A 22,635-nucleotide genomic window follows, 5' to 3' on the forward strand; every position below is an offset into this window, starting at 1 on the left:
TGGCCACACAGTGAGATTAGTGGATGCCGTTTCATCACAGTAGAAATATTGATGACATTTACAAGAGAAAAGATAAACTCTATGGATGCAGCAATGCAGTGCTAGATATACTGTTTGTTTTACACACAGTTGCAGTCTACAGTTGTGAGAGCCATACACCACTTATTAATTAACATTTCTACATAGCTTACTGTTTATTTATATCTCCCCCTTTCTATTCAGCATATTAAGCAGCTGTTTTTGGATGGGGTTGTATATTAGGAGATACTTAAGAGAAAAAGTGGGAGGAGGGAAGATGAGTGCAATTTAGTCAGTATTTAAACCATAGAAACATTTGTGGAACAGACACAAGCAACTAAAGCTGCAGATATGTTTTTGTCCCTTTTCACAGTAGGTTTTAACAGCATGAGAACCTGGGAGATATAAATACATGCTGTTCAATATGTTCTGCATTTTAACTGCTTTGAATCCTCTTGCCAATATTTCTGGTTTCTTAGGATCATCATTCAGTTTTTTTCTGTCATCAGTCAAAGTGTGATCAAAGCGAGCATAAATTCTATTACATTTTCCCAGTAACTGTTGGTCGGGCCAGACAGACCACACTAAAACCCACTTTTCTTTTATTCGTACATGGTACATCCAATGTGTCCACTAATTCATAGTCCCCGGGCTCGAGGTCTTCCGTGACTCCAATGATTTGGCTTCATTAGGAGCCCAAGTATACTTCAGGGCTCATTGACTGGCTGCCTCAGGCCGAGTTGTTGTTTTCCCAGATCTTGTGCTTCTCCAAATCTTTTTCTCTAAGTTTTTATATGATAATAAAGTGTAATTTGTCTTGGTCCTTGAGGATGGCAAGACTCTCCATAACCTCTTAATAGTTTCAGAAGAATAAAATGAGCCTTTATATCCTTTTGCAAATGATGACAGCACATTTTGCCAAGTACAATCCGTGTTAGAGCAATACTTATTTCTTATTTATTTTATGTTCTTTTGCATTTGTAGTTTCTGGCACAGCAACATGCCCCCTCCCCCCCCCCCCCCCCCCCCCCCCCCCCCCCCCCTCTCACGTCCCCCTGCCGCCCTCCCACTTTCTACTCCAACACCTTCCACTCGACAACATATTTTAATGTTTCCGTCTGTCAAGTGGTGTCGAGTTGAGATGTAGGCTGGATATTGTTTTGCTGGGGAGGGTGAGTTGCCGTGTTTCCAGTAATTGAGCACAAGGCTCTCGGTACAACTCTTGAATTAATAGTGCTATTATTTTAGCAGCAAGACACAAGAGAAAATATTTTTGTGTCTGTCCTCCCCCATCTTTGTTTGTTTCATCTTCTTCCTTTTGGTTTCCTTCTTTGCCAAACTTTTCTCTGCTTTACCCAGGCATTTCACAGCTCCTCCCTTTTCTTGTCGGCAGAATAATTCATTGATTCATAATGCAATTATTAAGGTCTGTGCAGGCAGCTTGAGGTGTGAGTGGTTCTAGGATACAGCTATCTCACACAGATGTACCACATTGACCAAAGTCTTATTACCTGCCTTTTTACTCACTACTCTGTTTTAGCCCGATGCACATTGACATCCTTATGGCACACCAATTATTGGCCACTCAACGGGACATGTATGGCCTTGCAGAGACCGAGATTAAAGTGATGTATTATTCAAACATTTTTAGCCCACTTACTATCTTTCAAAATAAGTTGCCCCAATAAGTCTCTTGCTTCAAAAGTCACCAGAAGCAGCTCAACAAACTAGGCGCCTGTCATATATTCTATGATGAACCTAAAGACTAAAACAGTCGCCACTTTTGGTTTGCACTAACTGTCTTTAAAGTTACAGCTGGACCCTGACTCTTTTTAATTGTTATTCCCAAAGTGCTCTTTTCACTCCGCACTGCAGTAATATGTACAATAGGATTTAAAAATCACGATCATTGGTAAATACGTCTGTCAACCCTATTCACCGTCTGCATACATTTTACTTTGCTATTGTAGCTCTTTCTAGTCTTGGATATAAGTAGGATGAAATCAAGGTATGTCAGGCGTATCATAATTAATGCGATTAATGTTTAATTGTTCATTGCAAAGAGTAAAACCTCTTCAGCGGGGAGTAAAAAGACACGTTCTTGGCAGAGTGCAGAGCACTCTTGTCATACAAATAGATTTAATGATGTATCAATTATACAACACGGACAATTCTTCTGTCATATGGAATTTCTGTAGCGACAAAGTTTTTTTAGCACCCCCTTCCATTCTTTTGTTTCCTTGTCAGTAATATTGTCAAATGAAGCACCTGGTCCATCTGTAGAAAAACACCAGTGTGCCCTGTAGAGGAGTAGGCTTGTTGCTCTACTCTTAACATTCAGGCATCTTATCCTTCTCTGCTTGTTTTTCTGCAGTGTACCTGTCGTAAAGACATGGTGAAGATCTCCATGGACGTGTTTGTGCGCTGCTTGCAGCCAAATCGCTATGAGCTTTGGAAGCAGGGCAAAGACACCACGGTGCTGGACCACCTTAAGGCCACTGGGCTCAGCTGCCCCGAACTAGAAAGCTGGAGGGAACATCGTGTAAGCCACAGAGCAAATGTCCTGAGAAGGTGAGAGGTCAAACTACATAAATTGTCCTAAAGGGAAACTTTTGACCAGCTTTGTATCATTTCAATGGGATTAGTACATCCAAATGACCAAGGTCTAACTTCCTTCCATGTTGCCAACACCTAGAGCTCTCCACTCAATTGCCATCAAAAGGTTTGTCATCTGGTGGACTTTTGACAGCTCTTGTCTGTAGTTTGAACAACAGCCATGAAGCCAAATGGCAACCTCATTTAAGGCATTTTCGTCCACACAACTGCTGCTCACTGGATATTTTCTCTTTTTCAGACCATTCTCTGTAAACCCTAGAGATTGTTCTGCGTGAAAATCCCGTCTGGCACCAACAACTTAGCAATGTTCAATGACACTCAAATCCCCTTTCGTCCCCCCATTCTGATGCTCAGTTTGAACTTCAGCAAGTCGTCTTCACCAAGTCTAGATGCCTAAATGCATTGAGTTGCTGCCATGTTATTGACTATTAGCTATTTGTGTAAACAAGCATTTGAATAGGTGTGCCTAATAAAGTGGCCACACACACACACACAAATTTAGTAATTTAATGGTCACTGTGCCTCACCGCAGAGCCATGCAGAAGATGAAGCAAGTCCGTCGTCTAAAGCTGGAGGAAGTGAAGGTGCTGGCACAGGAAGGCATTGAGTTGAATGCTGCTGAGTACCAACGTCAGGTAGAGGAGCGGGAAGCCCAACGGAGGCAGGAGAGAGAGGAGCGTCTGGCCAAGGAGGCCATGATGACCCTGGAGGCCATGGAGCGTGAGGAGCAGGAGGCTGCCGAGGCTGCTGCCAAAGTCGCAGAGAATCCAGATTTTGAGGGTGAGGACGATATAAGCAGTAAGAGTGTTTTTTTTTCAGATTGTGTGAATTTTTCTCCAGCTGCACCATGGAGGTGGATAATTCAACTCAACTCTATCAAAAACATTCAAGATGGAATATTCCTAATTCCAAACTCATCCTGTCTCAGCTCATTCCCCATCCCAATAATATCCTCAGTACTTCACCAGTTGCTGTCTATCACCTTTTCAGCCTCAAAGTTTTTCACGAGGCTTCACTACTGCCAGGGGAAGTGTTAATTGTGAGTGTAGCTGCCAAAACAAGTATAACCTAAGAATGAATGTATATCTGTGTAAAAGTATCAGTTTGCACATCAACTGCATGTGAACAGGTGAAGACTGCAGGCATGTAAAGGAAGCCTTGCTCGGAGAGAAAGACGGGGAGAGAACGGGTTTTGGTGTGAAAGTGTGAAATCGTAAGGGGTTAAGATTAAACACCCATGTATGGTTTACATGTTGTACTACCTTGTCTTTTGACAAGTGCCTTCTTCATTTCAAGTGTTAATCGTAAAGTTAAATGTTATTTAAAACAGCACCCCAGAAAGGGCGAGCGGGAGTGCTGTGGCCTGTGTTCTGACCTTGTTGATAAGCTTGCACATGTTTTTAAACAAAGAATGACATTCAACTATAAGCTTCAATACAACCAATTTCTCTTCAGTCTTATGTGTGTCTCCCCGAGGCCCACATGGAGGCTCTTGCAAACAATAAATAATGCTTTGGAGTATTTCTTTGCCATCCATCTCACTAGACGCAACAAGTTTTCTATTTGCCAGAACAGCCATCACGATCATTCTGAAGTTCCTGTTTTTTTTGTATTTCTCCTTGCCAAGAACCTGAGGCCAAACCACAGAACCTGACAGAGGACACAGCGAAAAAGAAGCCGAAAAAGTCGAAGAAGATGTCAACTATCCACAACGCTATCACTGGGTTTGAGGAAGCATTTGAGCAGTTTGCTACATCCAGCACCAAGAACAACATGGTGATTAAACGAGAGGAAGGGGACCTTCTTACTCCAATACAGAGTGACCTCCTAGCGGACAACAAGCTGGATGTGAGTGCCACCCTGGTTAGATTGTTCAGCTTTAAGTTGATTGGGAAGCACATCTTTATTAATCTCAAGCCACAGTTGTTGGTATTTTCTTGCACAAACCTTTCTGTTGTATATTGCAAGGTTAAAAGCAAATTCAAGAAATGTAAAAGTAACATCAAATGAAACAATCTTGTGTTTTATCAGGCAAACTTCTCCAAGGTGAAAATGCCAACGGAGGTAAAGAAGAGTCGCCGTCACCCCCTCAGCAAGCCACCCATGCGCTCCCCTCTGTCCATCCTCAAACAAGACCCGACCAGCGACAAAGGTGTGTGTCTGTCATTGCACATTTGTTTAAATCTTGAGTGTATTTTATTGTAATATATTATTTTATATATATATGTATGCATGTGTGTGTGTGTATATATATGTGTATGTATGTGTGTGTGTGTGTATATGTGTGTATATATATATATATATATATATATATATATATATATATATATATATATATATATATATATATATATATATATATATTCAAAGATCTGTAGCTACGACAAGACACTTTAATTTGGTGTTGTTTTTGGCGGTTTGTGTATCCAAGTACCAGATTCCTTTTAGAAAACGTCTCGTTTTACTGCAGCGGGGTTTGACGGTCTGCCCCCAGTCCTGGTTCTAGCTCTTCATGCCCCTTCAAGTAGGCCTAGCAACACGGCCTGGGTCTCCAGCTACGTGGTGTTGGTTCCCTGGATGTTGCCGTTTATTTTCTCTTGATATGAATACAAATATAGTAGAGCAGGTGAATTTTAACAGAATAATAACAAAAAATTATATATATATTCACACAAATCTATGAAGAACATGACCATGTCAGACCAAGACACTGACCATCATCTATCGTCATTCCTCTTTTCCCTTAATTATTCATCCCATTACATTACATTACATGTCATTTAGCTGACGCTTTTATCCAAAGCGACTTACAATAAGTGCATTAAACCATGAGTCCAAACTCAGAACAACAAGAATCAAGCAAGTACAATTTCTTCAATAACGTTAAACTACAGAGTACTATCCGTAAGTGCCATTTAAGTGCTACTAAAGTGCTAAACAACAAAGTGCTATCGGTAAGGGACATTTAAGTGCTACTACGGCATTTAAGTGCTACCTATTCAAGGTATAGTCTTCTCCAAGGTAAAATGAAGAAGACACCATTTCTGTTTTTGATTAAAAACAAACACGACTGAAGCTCCCTTTGGGGATAATGAAATCAAGATGGCAAGGCCTCTTTTGCCTCCCTGTCCCTTCTGTTTTTTTCTTTTCATTTTCTGATGGACACTTATTGATCAGGGGTTCATGACTTCCAATTACCTGCTTTCAAAGTCACTCTAAGTCCGCAGCAGGGGACCTGACTCTGTGCGTGTCCTTCAGAAGGGTGGATGGGGAACAAGAAGAAAGGGGGCTGGTGGGGGAAGAAAAGAAAGGGTTAAATGGTAAGCTTATGAGGAGTTCTTCCTGCCTTTTGTCCAGGTTCAACAAACTGTCTGGATCAGTAGCTTCAGGGGGCTTCACTGTAAAATGTATTCCAGACCCACAGCAGTGAGTTGTTGATGCCTCTGCTATTTGTGTTTATCAGCCAATTATATCAGGAGTGGTGGTGTTATTCTCTGTAACAGAGTGTGTCATTTGTGTCTCTTGGCAAGGGCTCATTCTAAAAACATCCTTGTGCTTGTTTCAGGCAAAAATAAAATGATTACCAATAATGGATCTTCCAACAACTCTTCAGCGTGCATTACTTGCATGTTACTTTCATTACTTACTTCATGTTGTAGATGTCGTCTTTTTGAAGCATCATGTGTGTATTTTTTCTTTTACCCACAGAGTTGTCCTCCCCCATGCCACTGGACAGTGACATGAAGAAGCAGGAGCACCTGTGGCAGAATCACTCGCCCAACTTCCTGGCAGAGAAGGCCTTCAATGCTGCAGTGGCAGCCCTCCAACCACACTGCGCTATCTGTTCCCTCTTCTGTCCCTACACAAAGGTACAGCCACACTGCAACAGAAGCCCCAATGGGATTGTACAAGTAGTAGTTGAGCAGGTTAGTTGTATTAGTGAAGTTGGTCAGTCAGTATTGTGAGTATCAGCAGTTTATGTGTAACTGTAGTAGTGGCAAGACCGTAACTGTATAGTTAACTTTCAGAACTACAAATAAGAACAATAACTTTCTCCATTCATTACCATTTGTGAAGGCTGACCAATAATCCACATGGATACAATCCCCTAACTGCATTTTATTTTTTCCTCTGGCCTTTCAAGCCACACAAAGACATTTTTGTTCTAAATGACACCCAGCGTGGCTCCCCTCCCCGCCTGACTCGCCCCCTGGTCCCAGAGATGTGCTTTAGCGTTGGTGCAGGCAACACTGAGCCTCCACCCACCAACTATCACATTGGAGAGGATGGAACCAGTCCTCTGCTCTGCTGTTCGTCCTGCCACATGCAGGTTCATGCCAGTAAGTATAAAACCCTCAATTGTTCAGCCTGGTTTGCAGTAGAGTAATAACCAATAACCAATGGGCAACCAGTGCTGAGAAACTAAGCCAACACGGAAATGGCAACAACTGCAGTTCCCTAAATGGCCACTCAAGGCTGGCTCCAAAAACAAAACAATCCCCATTATTATTATTATTATTATTTATTATTATTATTAAAATGGCAAAATGCCTAACTGTACAGCAGAAATAAGCTTGTTCGCACACATGTACTGTACCTTTTGTTTTTATTATACCCGTTTATTAGAACTATACGGGGGGGAATTCTATATCTTTATATTAAGGCTTACAGTTAGCCATGAATTAAAGCGCGGCCGCGTTGAGGGATATGGATGTTGTGCCATATCGCTAGCTGCAAGCTGTCTGCTTTGCTGCGTCACCCGGGTTCGCCCCAGGTCCACCGACCACCTCTTTGCCCATTTTTAAAGGAAGGCTGTGTCTTTACTGTCATTGTGGTGATGGCATAACCCACTTTGAGCTTCACAATGTCTCTTCACAAAGCCTATGGCTGATGTCACAGACTATGCTTGGTTGCAACTGTACAAGTTATAGTCTGACCCAACCATGCATATCCAAATATATATTTTTTACATAAGCAGTACAAATGAATGTACTAATAAGAGCCCAGGAAAGTACAGCTACTGAGAGCAGCCTCAGGTTTGTCAGGATGTTAGAAGTTCTATTTATCACATTAAGAGCATATAATAATAATTTTAACAATTAAAGAGCACATTTTTTAAATACTTCTGATTTATAACACTCCATGGGCCCGAGCCCATACACAGACCAACAAACTTTATAGACGGACTCTACTGGGCATTTCTCTACTTATTTTATCCCTATACCCCTGAGAATAGTGTTGGGAAAATAGGAGGCACAGAAGATGAGACTCCACTACAGAGACTTCCTAGTTTAACTCTCCTTGACTCAGGTTAAACTAGCTCAGAGGCTGCTCAAGCAACGCAAAGGCCTCTCTGAAGGCAACACACCAAAAACTACCCAGCTCTTATTTGCTCTGCTTTACGCACTAACCCTTTTTCACAAAGAAAATCAACTATTAAGGGAATATGGCTTCTGTCAAAGCAAAGCGGGAAAGGACAGGCAGCTTGTTAACTTTGTGTATGAGCTCTGTGAGCTCTGTGCTTGGCTCTTCTTCTCATGGCTAAATGTTAACAAACGTGCATGCGTGCGTGTGGCATACATCGCCGTTTGGATGTAGACCATTTATTTAGCTCAATAAGATGAGCCCAAAGAATGAGAACTTCTTAGACACTGTAGAGTCAGCATATCTTCACATCAACTCTGGTTTGGTTGAAATAAACCCTTATTTAACAGAGTTGCCGATTGGTGGAAAGACTAAGCAAGATCTAATCAGCTGATCTTACAGCTAAAACTATGGCAGGGGTGAGCAGTTGTTGAGGCTTGACACACACACACACACACACACACACACACACACACACACACACACACACACACACCAAACCTCCTGGGTTCTTATTATCCCAAAAGCTGGTGCGCACCTTTTTAAAAAGGCCAGTTCATTAGTGATCCAGGGATAAGCGGAACTCAGCTGGGAAGCAGCGCTGCTATTGAAGAGAGGATATGAAGCAGAAAGAACTCCTGTCAAAAACACCAGCTCTGCGCTCCATTTCTTTGCTCCTCGTTGTTTGAGTGGACGTTCAACTGAAAATGATTCAGACCTGTCAAGGTGCGATGTAAACGTACACGCCTTTTGATTGGGAAGCTTAAATTGGAGATTGTGAGGAGAAGATTGTGAAAGTTATAAAGGGAACGCTCTAACAAAATGGTTAACAAAGGTATGGTATCAAGTGCATCGCAATTATCAAAGAAATTGGAAGCCTTCAAAAGAAATTGAGCTTGACTCCAGTTTCCATGTAGCCCATCCTTACTAAAAACAATTACACTTCATTGAGAAGATGCTTGGGAAATGCAAAATGTTAGTGAAGATATGTGAAGCAATTATCCTCTCCTGTTTCATAGGCTGTTATGGTGTAAAGCCAAACTCTGTCAGTGATTCCTGGATGTGCTCCAGGTGTGCAGCAGGAGCCTGGACAGTGGTGAGTAGCAGCACTACATTATGATCATAGGGTTTCAATGCAAATCTCGAAAAAACTGTTTGATCTTCTCCAGAACTGCAAGTATTAGGATGAAAACATTCTGCTGCCGCATATGAAATGCATCCATCGGCACCCATAGCTCCAATAGGAGGTGCCGCGCTGCAGAAGACCACTCGTAGTGCAGGGAATGCCAATGTCTTTTTCCTACTACACTTTATGGAAAATGGTCCAAAAATATGAAAATACCATGAGCTTGTTTAAAAATGTATAATAAAAATGTATATCTGAGTCGTGACATCATGTTTTTAAATCCATTCTTTGACACACATGAGAGACAGCAATAGTTGAGGAGAGGAAGTTGAGCTGCCACGGGAGCAGAGAAGAAGAGCAGTGGGAGCCAGGATGTACAAGTAGGAAGAGTGGAGAAAATTCTTATTCTTTTTCATGGGCGACCAGGCTGGAAATATGATATTGAAGTGTCACGGGGCGGCGTGCCTATGAGTGCTGGTTTACGCGTACCTGCCAGTGTCAGGGTTGTACACTGTACATAGAAAATAAAAGGGGCGGCTGTTTGGATATGATTTTAGAATTGAGAGTCTTAATAAATAAATGAAGATATTTCTCAAAGTTGTCAGGACCGGCAGCTTCTATTTCTTCACAACTTCTACTAAAGTCAGCTGTTGTAAAGATTGTTATAGACAGGTAGGTAGATGGATGGATAGTTAGTTAGTTAGTTAGTTAGTTAGTTAGTTAGCTGATTATGGACCCCAGCAGCTATTGCAAAAACAAACCAAAGCTTTGCTTGGAAAAAGACTGAATTGACCAAAATATGAGGGTTCAGATGATCTGTGTCACTGTCTTCAATTTCAATCTCTGCCTACACACTTAATCCTCATTTGCTTCTGGTTTTCCAGGAGTGTTGTCTCTGTAACTTGCGGGGAGGAGCTTTGAAGACTACCACAGACAACCGGTCAGTAGCATATTTATAGCTTTTATTTTGCGTCCAAAATTTAAAGTAACAAAACCTCGGACATTAGGTGAGTCTTTAGGTGAATGTAGCATCTCATTGCTCTTTTCTTCCTCTTTAACCAGGTGGGTTCATGTCATCTGCGCCATCGCTGTAGCTGAAGCTCGCTTCGTCAACGCCATTGAGAGGGAGCCGGTTGATGTTGGTGCCGTTCCAGATACACGCAAGAATCTGGTAAATTCAGGCCGAGATTAAGCAAAAAGGCATTCATCTCTCATAGTTAAATGTGAGGATCAACATTCAAACTAAAGCCAGGTCATCTTTACTGTCGCCATCTTAGTTACTAACCTACTCTATGCAGCCGTTTAATTTATTTTCTTGTCTCAGCGTTATGGAACTCTCTACTTACCCAATCTCCTTTTCTCCCTCCTTCGGCCTTTTCCCACATTTAAGCAAACGTCTGCCTTTTCTGCTCGCTGCTTCTGTATCCGTCACTCTCTCCGTAGCCCTCCCTACTGGCCCTGGTGGATGGATAGATCGTTTTTAGCGAGCTGTGGAGGACATGACGTACACATGTGCTGAGGAGAACGGCTGAATAGTCAGCTGTCATTTCTCACTGCGCCAAATAAACTGCATCGATCCCGTGGGTTGGATTTCCTCACTGCTGCCGTGTCTTTGAACACAACTTGTCCCCCATTTCTCTCCGTCCCTTCTTCCCAGTCTCTGCTTATCTTCCAGTCTCATGATCCCACCTCACAATGGCAGCGCTTGCTGGTGCATTATAACAAATCTACACATAATGTCACCTCTCTCCATCTCTCTGTTTAATCTGTAGTAGATAAGACGTTTGTGTCAAGTGTTGTCAAAGCAGGTTTCCTCCACCATCTCTTAAAAGACCATAAGAAGAAGCTCTGCGGTCTAATGATTCGGATGACTGGGCTGATCGAATGTGAACATGCACACTTGGAAACCAGTTAATATTGCAGTGTGGTCAGCATTCTGTGTTTTCTCTCTCTCTTTAAACATTTGGTTTTCAGGCACCAAGTGGCTTTTGTCATAGCTGATATAGAATTTCTCAGCCACAGTCATTTCTCAAAAATGTACCTTCCCCAAAGGTAGTGTTGTATCTTACGCCTAGAGGCACTGCAGTTTCTGTTCCTGTAAGAAAATAGCCTCAAGCGTAGAAAAGCAAGCTGCTTAAATAAATTATCGTACGATCTTTAAAACGACCATTCCAGGTGAATTTGCCTGTTACATGCAACAACACACAGATTGACAATGATTTTTTGTTTTCATATTACTTTAGAGGGCGGATATTGTGTGCATACAACATTTATTATGCTGCCAGAGAATATGGCCAAAATCTGACATTAAAAAAAATATATAAATGGATGCTCATAAGGTCGTTGTTGTTGGCTTCTTTCAAAAACAAACAAATGGACATGCAACTCATGCTACTTTGTGCGAGTTCTGTTGGTACTAGATGTCATGTCACCACCTGCCTGTGATTTCAGCAGTGGAAAAGTATTCCAGCCATTGGAAACTAAAAACCATACCAGCCTGTGAAATATCACACAAGCTGTTTTTCCTGCACTTCAAACATGAAGTATTGACACAGACAAGAAGGAGTGCTGAACTTTTATTAATTTATATGTTCATTCATTCATACACATATGTGAATGAATGAATGAATGAACATGCATTACATGCGAGCCCTTGCCAAACAAGCTCACACAATGCAAACTTATTTGAACAGGAAGACTTGAGGGCTCACCTGCAGACGTACGTCATCAGCATGTTTCACCAGTGTTTTGTGTAATTACTTCTCTGCCAGAGAGGGGAGACAAAAAGTTCCGCATTGCAGGTTTAATAAATAAGTTTTATTTTGTATTGATCGGCCATGCGCTGCACTGCTGCTCGCAGTGTGATTTGTCAAAGGAGGAGGAGGAGGAGGAGGAAGAGGAAGGATGAGAGTGAGAGTGAGGGATTGGGGAGACGGAGAGTGCGATGATAGATAACCCCAATAAAACAAGTACAAAGAAAGGTACCAGTCTCTTAAGATGAGGTAGCTGTCAAAGCTGGTTGGTAATAGGTTTGTCTGTTGGAACTGGGGATGTTGTCAAGAGTTCATTATATATTATTGTATTGTATTTCATTGCAGGTGATTTCTCAATAGATACATATTTTTGAACAGAGGTACTCTGAAACATACCTACCCTGGTGTATTGAGAGGATAACTCTCTTTGACAGGCCACAGGATTTCTTCACATGCTGTTATTCTCTTTCCTTGGTGCTTCCTGACTTTTCATCGCTCGCCCTTGTCCTCTCCATTTTACCTAAATCGAGGAACAAATTAGGTTTGGGGCAGGAAGGTTTGAAGACAAGGGGGACATGGTGGGTTGAAGGATTCAAAGTGAATTTAAAATTAAAAATGAATGTCGTGATGCTGTGTGCAGGGTGTCACATGTCAAAGTGTCTCTGGAGAGGGGACCAGCTTCCCGGCCAAAGGCAAAGGTTTGGTTGACTGGTGGTAATTTCACACTCAGGCTGTGAGGCTGGAATCGAGGGATTGGAAAAGGAAGTGTTTCCAAGGGGGAATAGCAAACTCCTCGTTTGATTGAGCAGGAGTTGAACAAGTGATGCAAGACACCAAAAAGAATGCAGAGGAAAAAAAGAAAGATGGGATTTTTTATTTATTTTTGAAATGCCATTGGTGGTTCAGGAAGCTGGTATAAACTCGCTGTTCTTCAAGAGAGTGTTGACGTTTTCAGTCTGGTCTCAAAGAGAATCTCATAGCACTCCTTACACCCATGATTGCACAAGCATGTTCTGTGCATTTTTCAGCTGTCAGTCATTACTTTGATCAGCGAGTTTTGCCCTCGACCCCCTCACATAAAAAAATTAAAGAACATCAATTCACGCTCATAACCTCCTTGTTGAGTGTACGTTCTTTTTTAAATATAAATATACATAGGTGTGACTGTAGACAGACATCTGTTGGTTGATGTCAGCTGCAGGATGTAGTTTAAAAGTCATTTTTAAACAGACTGTTTAGAGTCTGTATGTTTTAACACCATTTCAGAGACCGGGTTTAAATTAAATTAGCTGAAATAAAGCCACAGAATACTGTCTGAAATTGAAAATCAACTGTATTTGAACCTTTTTTAAATCACCAATCATATTATTACTGGCTCAGATGGAGCCAGTAATAATATTCATTTGCTTACTTCTGTGTTTTGTCCCTGTCAGATTACTGCTGCACAAATTGATTTAAAATGTAATGTATGCTGCAGTCAAATTCCACCACTTTGTCATCCATTAAGGAAATGTAACACAGAATAAAACACAATTGTTTTACATTGTCGACACTTTTCCCTGTTTCCGAATCAGGCTCTCTTTTAAATTAAAGATACATAATTAATATCTCTACTTCCACTGGATTCAAATGGCGGCTGTGCCTCTTGTCTCCCTGTTGCCATGGTGAATCTTGATATGGCAGCTCCATTGATGTCTTTTTCCCTTCACCCAGCTGGAGCCTAACTCGGAGTGAACAAACTCAAAGTTGATTGTAGAAACTCTGGAACCAGAAACTCAGAGCTTTCCATCAGTTAGTTGAACTCCGAGTTTGTTAAACCTGCTTTCTAACTGAATGTCCATGAGGGAACAACCAAAGTCTGTATTTTCTGTTTTTATTGTAGAAGTGTGTTTTCTGCCATGGCAAGACTGCCAATCGGAACCGTGGCGCCTGCATCCAGTGCTCGTACGAGAACTGTGCCACCTCCTTCCACGTCACCTGCGCCCAAATTGCTGGAGTCGTCATGACGCCAGCTGACTGGCCCTACGTGGTGTCCGTCACCTGCCACAAGCATAAAAGGGGCTCCTCGAAGGTAGGTGCAAATCAAGAGAAATAGTCAGCCATTAAAAGAGGTAATTGGGTACGGTTAGGACAACAAAAGGGATCGTTTTTAAAGTGACACCACAATTTGGTGTGAAGAACACAATTTCCCTTCAGAGTATCTGATTTTAATGTTTTTAGGAGCCTCTGCCCACATTAATATGTATTAATGTATATTTTACAACTGAATTCGTATTGGTACCACTTTTTGTTTCGTGTTAACGCAAGTTTAAATGCCTCTTCTTTAGGTTTTATTCATTTGGGTTTTGAACTGACTTCTAGTGGATGAAAAGTTAATCTTTCGGTATTCATACTAATGTATACAGTATAATATTTTTTAGAGTAAGAGGACTATATGTACCACTGCTGATTGCAACAAGTGCTGGATGAGCGCACACAAACAGATTTAATCTCGTTTTAATGTCAGATTATCTGTCTGGGTTTTTCTCCCTCCAGTCTCGGACAACGGCGAAAGGCCCGCAGAGTCTGAACCTGGGCCAGAGGGTGATTGGTCGCAACAGTGATGGCTGGTACTACCACTGTACCATCATCGGCATGGCAACGCAGACATTCTACGAGGTCAACTTTGACGACGGCTCATATTGTGACAACCTGCACCCAGAAAACATCGTAGTGAGTGTTCTTACAGCTTATTTAGACACCTACCAGTGTACAATGTTTAGAAATAACGTCAACTAATTACAATAATTTTTTTAAGCCAGAAGAAAATATCTTAGCAACTGTTATATACTTAAATACTGTGAATTCAAATACCCTTTCATGAATATAAGTGCACATATTTAGAGGGTGAACAAAAAAAAAAAATGCAACAACTATATCAACTATTTTGATAATGTCAAAAAACAAAACTTAAAAAGCAGTTTGAATTGTGAAAAAGTGGAAAGTCTTTATTGAACAACATGCCACACTTTTTACTCATCAGGGGGCTGTTTTAAAAAGAAGTGTTTTATTAAAATGACAAATGTGTGGGGGTTTATAGGAATAATGTCCCGACCATAAACACTTCCTCTCAAGCGTATTCCTCTTTGACGATATCCTGTTTCTCTTCCTCCTGCTTCAGAGTCATGACTGCTTGCGGACCGGTCCTCCTGAGGTGGGGGAGTTGATTATGGTCAGCACACCCGAGGGTGAGGTTGTCAACGCTTCCTTTGTCAGACAGCACACCCACAAATCCTACCAGGTGAGGAAAAACACAACTATTAGATATTAGCTTTGCTCATTTACAATCAAACCTGGCTGGAAAGTCACCATTTTATACAACAAATGACATCACTATTTAGATTTGTGAATAACACTGAGTCAAGTACACCGTTTTATAATTAATTTGATGCTATGCTGCAGATTGACTTTAAGTGAATGCACCTTTGGTAATGGGGTGCTTCGTCTAATTTCTTTGCCACCCTCTAATTTGGTTCCATGGTTCTGGTATAAATCAACGTGTGAATCGTTTGCCTGCGCTTGTAGATTACAGTGCATTTAAAACGGTGTGGCATTAAAACATGAAGCGGGATGTAGCGTCACTGATGCATGCTGAGGAATTTATGGAGCAAATATGGAGATTGCTCACTAAGTAGAAAATGCAGAATTGAAGAATATTCGAGGACTGGTGTCGGGGTAAGGCATCTTGAAAGTCACTTGCATGCATAGATGATGTAGGAATGCATTAGCAGATGAGGTTAAGTGAGGTTGGTAATCTTTTGCCCTGATGCTGGTTTTGTGAGCACATCTGTAAGTGCTTTTCTAACACATGCACACTGACGGAACAGGGATAGTGTTTATGGAGACACACAAAGATCAATTCCTGAACAAGCTATTGAACCTATTGAACGGCTCATGCATCAGGGAAATTATACTTATGTGTAAAATATTGAACCAGCTGTTCAATTGTTTATTTTTTGCATTCAGTGTACAGGTGAGCTTAAAAGGATAGGTTTATATAGTGTCTCATTCCGGTGTCCCCAGATGGCGTGTATGTTAACGCCGACAAACTCATTTCTTTTCTGTTTTTTTTTTTCAATGAGTTCCTCTTCATAAAGTAAATCCGTGTTGTATTTTTTTCTGCTCCCGTCCCACCTGTGCCCATTGGCTGCAGTACGGAGAATCATATTGGAGACAAGGAGCACTGTTACAATGAATTAAACAAGTCTCCAGCTGGCCACTGTGTCAGGGCCACAACCCTGACCTCGTCCTTGCATTGGTTTTGTTTTTAACTGAAAAAACAGAAGAAGCTAAATAAGCGTCAGGCTTCAGGGCCAAGGTCAAAGACATATTGGTGGTTGTTGATATAACTATTTGTTATGGATGAGACATCCATGGCTTTCTGGGTACATGTTTGAATTTGTTATCACTAACCCACTCTGCTACTCTTTTCTTCACTACCGATGGTTGCATCTTATTCTGCTTTGCAAGCTCTGTAGGTTCCTCCTGATGTCGCCCTCAAAGCCATGGGACACTACGCCTATTTAAATCAGACATGCCACATTATTAGCATCTGTTAAATCCCTTCTAAAAACCCTCTTTTATCTTACAGCTTGTGTGAATATGTAATATGTTGCTGTGTTTAATCATCTCCCCCAGGCCATTTAATATATTTTCTACTTTATTTTGTATCCTCTGGTATTTTTATTTGTATCAGTTGTTTGTATTTCATTCCATTGTTGTTGGATTGCTTTTTTTCTTGAAGGCACTTTGTAACCTTGTTAAGAAAAGTCTATTTAAATTCAAACTCATATTATTATTATTATTATTATTATTACTACTACTATTATTATTGGTCCAGTTCAATTTATTTTGTAAAGCCGAAAATCACAAATTACATCTGCCTCAGAAGGTTTATCTACAATCTCCAAATACGACATCCTCTGTCCTCACATCAGATCAGGAAAAACAGGGAGAAAAGGAAAGAATCCTTCGGGAGAGCAACAGAGGAGGATCCATAAGTACAATAGATGTCATGTGCACAGAATGAACAACATAACAGACTTGCACACATTCAATGCATATGACAGAAATAATTCATATGAGAGTAGTAGCCGAGATGAAAAATTTACGACTACCAAAAATATCAGCAGCAGTGGATATAGTAGAATAATAACAATAAAAGCACTACGGTCCACATATAACCACGATCCATCTAAACCTGTGAGGTGAAAAAGCACAAAGACTAGTAGAGTTAGTAATGTGCATTGATGGGACATGAATTCATACTGAAGAGGAGAGAGGAGCTTATTGTATCCTAAGATGTCCCCCAGTAGTCTAGGCCTATAGCAACATATATAGGTGCTGAACCCGGTCAAACCTGAGCCAGCCATAACGATAAGCGCTATCAAAAAAGAAAGTCTTAAGTCTACTCTTAAATGTGGTGACACTGTCTGCCCCCACTAACAACTAGACATTCAGAAAACGGACCTGGTGCATGCTACACTATAACAAATATAATTGTCTGTATTGTTTTTCCAGGTTGGATGTGAAAGACTAAGAACAAGGCGGTGTTGACTTTTATGAGGTTATTTTGTAGAACTCCTCTTTTGTATAAGTTGAGTGTCATTGAATATTATATTTGTACTCTTCTCCAACTGTGCTTTCTACTCTCGGAAGACAAACCAGTTGGAAATGTGATTTTCTTAACACAAGTTTTGTTATCTGCCCAGGTTGAGTTTCAGGACCAGAGCCAGCTGATCCTAAAACACTCAGAGATCCATCAGCTGGAGCATGAACTGCCGAAGAGGGTCAGAGCCAGACTGGTGAGTAGATTACCGAATGCTGCTTTCTACTAACACACCTACATGCTGTACTAATAATCAAGAAGAAGACGCATTAGTTAGGAAGATGTATCTCTTGATTGACAAAGTAGATTTCAGAATGAGGCAAATGATAAGAAAGGGCTGTTCAACAATAGCTTGTATTGGTTAATAAATGGACACCTAAGTGGTTGCAGATATACTTAAGAAATATTAATTTAAAAGATAAGATAAAGGATTGTTCATCATCCAAAATGTGTTTGTTAGTTTTCATCTCTAGTACAAACAAAGGGGTGCTTGATGTGACTATTTGTGTCAGAAGAAGGCAGAGTTGACTTAAATGTGTAAATTAATAAATTACTTCGTTATCTAGTGGAGGAAGAATTACTAAATGTGTATTACGCACATTATTCAAACAAGAATCAAGTTATGTTTTTTAGGCTGTGAACATTGAATAGAGTTTTTTTTATTGAATAGAGTTTTTATTAAATACACCCTTAACTAATAATATCGGATGTTTGTTTCAAAGGCAAGGATAGTCGAATACGGTTGCAATTTGAGACGTACCAATCGTACCAAACGTTGTGTTCCTAAGCGCCTGTTTTTCAGGACGCCGCGGCCAAAGCCTGAAATAGAAGTTAAATGCTGCAGCGCCATGGGACGAGGAACAACCGCGAGCAGATATCTTTTCTTTCTTACGTAAATACCAGTCTACGATAAAATGGAGGAGAAGTTAATCATTTTAGTGCAGTACTCTCCGTCCAACAGAATAATTGAATATTTCTACGCATTAATTTCTACGCATTAATTGTCGTGATACTCCTGGGTGCAAAATGCTATATCCTCCAAACTCAGTTAGTTCACTCAATCACTACGTCTGAGACTTTAGGACACCTGTATCTTCATCGACAGGCGTAGAGACATACGACCGTAAAGGTTTCATCGATATAATGTGGAGCATGGCATTGTGGAATTGTTGGCAGAAGTTAGTGTACATGCAATGGACACTTTTTTGTTCCAGTGTAGCATTTTTAAGGGATCCATTTTCACAATTTGGACACTCAAATTATGTTTCGGACATTAAATGTAGTCCACCATAAAAAGTAAATAACACAGTCGGACGTAGGACACATGAGTACCATCAGGAGTGTCTAAGTCTGTACCTGTTTGTTTTCAGGCCATACCTGTGCCACTGGAGGAGGTTTCATCAGCAGATGAAGCCCAAGCAGCCAAACGCCGGCGCCTGCCCTCAGACTCGGCTCCAATGGCGGAAACCTTCATGGAGCTCACCAATAAGCCGGGCTGCCCCCCAACTACAGCCCCGGTAGGAGCACTAGCAGCAGAAGATCACAGTATTCGTATACTGCCAACCTCACAACCTCTATCCCAGCACAACCCACATGATGCCGCCGCCCCAAGCAATGGTATACAGATGGACGCTGAGACCCCCATGGACATGACCGTCACCCTCACCGATGCTCTAACGGAGTCCACCCTGGACCCGACGCTGACGCCACAGTCGACCCCTTTTTCAGTTGACGTTTCCTACATGGAGAGCCTCCTCGATTCACATTTCACTCAGGACAGTAGTCAAGGACCCTTGTATTAAAAAGTCCACTATATTATTACTCAGCCAGTGGAGGCTGAGTCGTTAGGAAGTAAGCTGATGGAGGTGGATTCTACGGAGTGCTGTATTATTATTATTAAGGGACAAAAACATTTACTCCACCGGCTCTAAGAGTTCAGGGCGGGAGCGAAAAAGACACACAAGCACTCTTTTAATGCATGTTAGTTTTTCTATTTTTGAGTTAATGTATTTGCAGTGGTGCTTTAGCTTGCTCTGAAGCAGCAGCTAAAGAAGTTTTTTTTTTAAATTTTAACATTATTATTATTTTTCTTTTTTTATGGCCTTGTGGTTTTTTTTCGTTTTTGGTCAGCTGCTGTGCTTTTCTCCTCCATCTTGATATGAATATGTCTCTCGGTGGTATCAACTCCATACCTCGTTGCATTAATTCAATAACTGCACACTCCCATTTTCTTTGTACAGGAAGCTAATTATTATAACAGCCTCTGAGCACTGAGGCCCCCGGTGAGTTTTCTTTTCTTTTTTTAAATTCAAATAACCAGCAAAAAAATATCTATTTTTCAATCCAGCCACTCGTGGCTTTGAAACTGTTTGGTGGAACTAAATTATCATGTTGTCCATCTGCAGGATATTCTCAGTAAGGTGTTTTATTGTCTGATTACAAGAGGTAAATGGGGAGAATGAGGTAAAAAAATAAATGTATTGTAGGGGGAACTCAGTATTTATATGTCTTAGTCAAATATTAAATTAATTATTTGTAATAGAAGAACTATGTTGAATGCACACACTAGTAGATTTGTCTGCAGGATCCATATAAACTTTGTGAAGATGTGTCATGGTAGTTAAGATGAGACCTTTATGTATTGACATCATTCAAACTGTCATTTGGCAGCACCACTTTTCACACCCAAAAGCGTCTCAGGGTTCCTACATTAGGAAAATAAATGTCATTATATCGTTCTAGTCTTCACACAATTACGGAAGTACAGAATAGCCCAGAGAATGTTCCTCAGTCGTAATTAAAATAGGAATATCCTTTGGTTATATTGTCATATTGCTACTGTTAACAGTTTGTCCACTATAATGAGTGATATCTTTGTTTAATTTCAGCTTTCTCCTATTATCACATCAACTGGCCAAAACTGAGGTCAATTTAAAGGATCAAAGTCTGGAAAATGTTTGATATTTGGAAGGAAAATATGTATTTGTAGGAACCCTAAAATCTGGAATTATGTTTAAATTGTATGTAAGTCAATATTGTATATTATCTGTTTTTTTTCTATTGTATCCTTTCCATGTTAATTTGTTGACTTGAATTCCCAAACTTGTCCAATCTAAAATATTCATGATTTTTAAAAAAAAAAGGCATATTACTCTGTTTGTACAGCTTTCTTTTCCCGGATCTGACCATTTTGTGCTTCAGAGGTGCTACTGATGGACTGAGTTTCCCAACACTGTCACTTTGTACATACCGCAGGCCTCGTGTATTGTGAATCAAATGTGTAAATGTCACGGATACCTTTCTCTTTTTCTTTTCTTCATGTCGCCACAAATGATATTTTTGGCCACAAATGTGTTCCTGTGTCCAAATGATATTCATCAAGGAAATTTTATTTCATAGGGATTAAAGTGGGTTGCTAGCTCTTCAGTGTTTTGTGTGTTCAGTAGCCAAAGAGCAGTTTCTGGTCCCAAATCATTGGACTACTGATGGAAAGATAATGAAAAAGCCCGGTCAGTGTCTCCTAATAATGTCTTCTGATTATTATATGTCATTTCGAGAGATGAAAACACTATGGACATGTATGGGATATCGATCAAGATGTAGGACATTTTCTTTTCAGTGGTTAAGCTATGGAATATCATGTTGGAGCTAATCCAAAATTGAATAACAAATCAAGGTGTCATAGTAAAAAGTATGCCATACAAAATGTGTCATAAGTTATAGTAGTGTAGTGTAGTGGCTAGCACTGTCACCGCGCCGCAAGGGGGGCCTGGGTTCGGTTCCCGGTCTGAGCGGTTGTCTGTCTCTATACGCGCCCTGAGAAACTGGTGACCTCGCCCAATGTCAGCTACGATCGGCTCCAGAGCCCTGCGGTTTGGATAATGGAGTGGATGTCTAGTATGTGTGATGGCTGCTCCCTTCCACTAGGGGTCTGGGTCCTGTTTGCAGTTGTTTTGACTTCATCAGCTTATGAGCCACACAGCCTGATGGGTACCGGCTATAAAGACACACCATCTGAACATGGATCTCCGGGTCGCTCCCTTGACTTATAAAAAGTCATAGTATGTCAAAGTAAGTCAATGAAATAGTCATGTTGAAAAAAGGGTTAAAACAGTCATTTTGTAGTATCTCGAAAAATCGTAATAAAAAGTAATAGTATAAATACGTCATTGTAGTATGTCCAACATTTTTTTTTTTAAGTAACAAAGTATGACTAAAAAAGGAATGAATTCATAGTAAAAAAAATAATACAAAAGTCCTATTATTATATTATGTACCAAGAAAGAAGCCATTAATTATATTGAAAAAGTCGTAGTATAGTATGTCGAAAATAGTCATAAGAAAGTCAGACTATAGTCAGAATCAGAATAATTCATTGGCCAAGTACGTTTTAAATACAAGGAATTTGGCTCGGTGAAAGGTGCATAACAATAAACATGGACATAGAATAAAACAATAAAATAAAAATATATATATATTATTCCATATACAAGTGTCTTAAAAAAGTAATAGTAGCCTATAGTGTCTCATACTTAATTTTGATCCAAAGGTATATAAGTCATATAGTATGAAATAGAAAAGACTTGTAGGCTATATGTTTATGAATGAGTGTGAATGGGCTAAATGTTGGCATGTAGTGTAAAGTGCGTTGAATGGTTGGAACATCTAGAAAAGAGCCAAGTCTATTTACTAAACACCCATAGTCCACAGTAGGCCTATCACAAGCATGCCACAGTATGACATACAAATGTAATTCAAAGTATATTGTGTGACTAAAAATGTCATATCTTTCAATCATCATAATATAGTATGTGTCAGAATCCCAAACACAGATGTCGTGAGGAAGCAGCAGGTAGTGGTGAATGGTTGAATGAAGAATTGAACTGACAGCTGAAGTCCAACAAACAGGAGACATTTAAGTACTACACACGCTTAACACGGAAGAAAACTACGAAGGTAGAAAACCAGACAATTCTGAGGACAAGAGGGAAAACATACAGCAGGGACTAATCCACAAATGAAACAGGTGTGATAGAAAACAGGCAGTAAAACCAAACATGACAAAAATAAAACGGTACACAGGCAACAAGCAAAAAACCCAGAACAGGATA

The 22,635-nt window shown here is 40.4% G+C and overlaps 1 protein-coding gene across 2 annotated transcripts in view; it reads left to right on the forward strand.

The window, feature by feature from the left end:
* The window catches only part of kdm4b (lysine (K)-specific demethylase 4B), a 44,600-nt gene extending 23,655 nt beyond the window's left edge, over nucleotides 1-20,945 (forward strand). For both annotated transcript variants that reach the window (XM_034529950.1, XM_034529951.1), the window contains 14 exons: nucleotides 2,393-2,589; nucleotides 3,167-3,414; nucleotides 4,262-4,482; nucleotides 4,666-4,786; nucleotides 6,343-6,503; nucleotides 6,779-6,974; nucleotides 9,018-9,094; nucleotides 10,009-10,064; nucleotides 10,187-10,295; nucleotides 13,760-13,948; nucleotides 14,413-14,589; nucleotides 15,038-15,157; nucleotides 17,628-17,720; nucleotides 18,895-20,945. In XM_034529950.1, coding sequence (XP_034385841.1) covers nucleotides 2,393-2,589; nucleotides 3,167-3,414; nucleotides 4,262-4,482; nucleotides 4,666-4,786; nucleotides 6,343-6,503; nucleotides 6,779-6,974; nucleotides 9,018-9,094; nucleotides 10,009-10,064; nucleotides 10,187-10,295; nucleotides 13,760-13,948; nucleotides 14,413-14,589; nucleotides 15,038-15,157; nucleotides 17,628-17,720; nucleotides 18,895-19,326 — 2,397 coding nt within the window. In that variant the 3' untranslated portion in view covers nucleotides 19,327-20,945. The remainder of the gene's footprint in view (nucleotides 1-2,392; nucleotides 2,590-3,166; nucleotides 3,415-4,261; nucleotides 4,483-4,665; nucleotides 4,787-6,342; nucleotides 6,504-6,778; nucleotides 6,975-9,017; nucleotides 9,095-10,008; nucleotides 10,065-10,186; nucleotides 10,296-13,759; nucleotides 13,949-14,412; nucleotides 14,590-15,037; nucleotides 15,158-17,627; nucleotides 17,721-18,894) is intronic.
* The last annotated feature ends 1,690 nt before the right edge of the window (nucleotides 20,946-22,635 follow it).

This window comes from Cyclopterus lumpus, chromosome 4 (genome assembly GCF_009769545.1).
Source record: "Cyclopterus lumpus isolate fCycLum1 chromosome 4, fCycLum1.pri, whole genome shotgun sequence".
Classification (NCBI taxonomy): domain Eukaryota; kingdom Metazoa; phylum Chordata; class Actinopteri; order Perciformes; family Cyclopteridae; genus Cyclopterus; species Cyclopterus lumpus.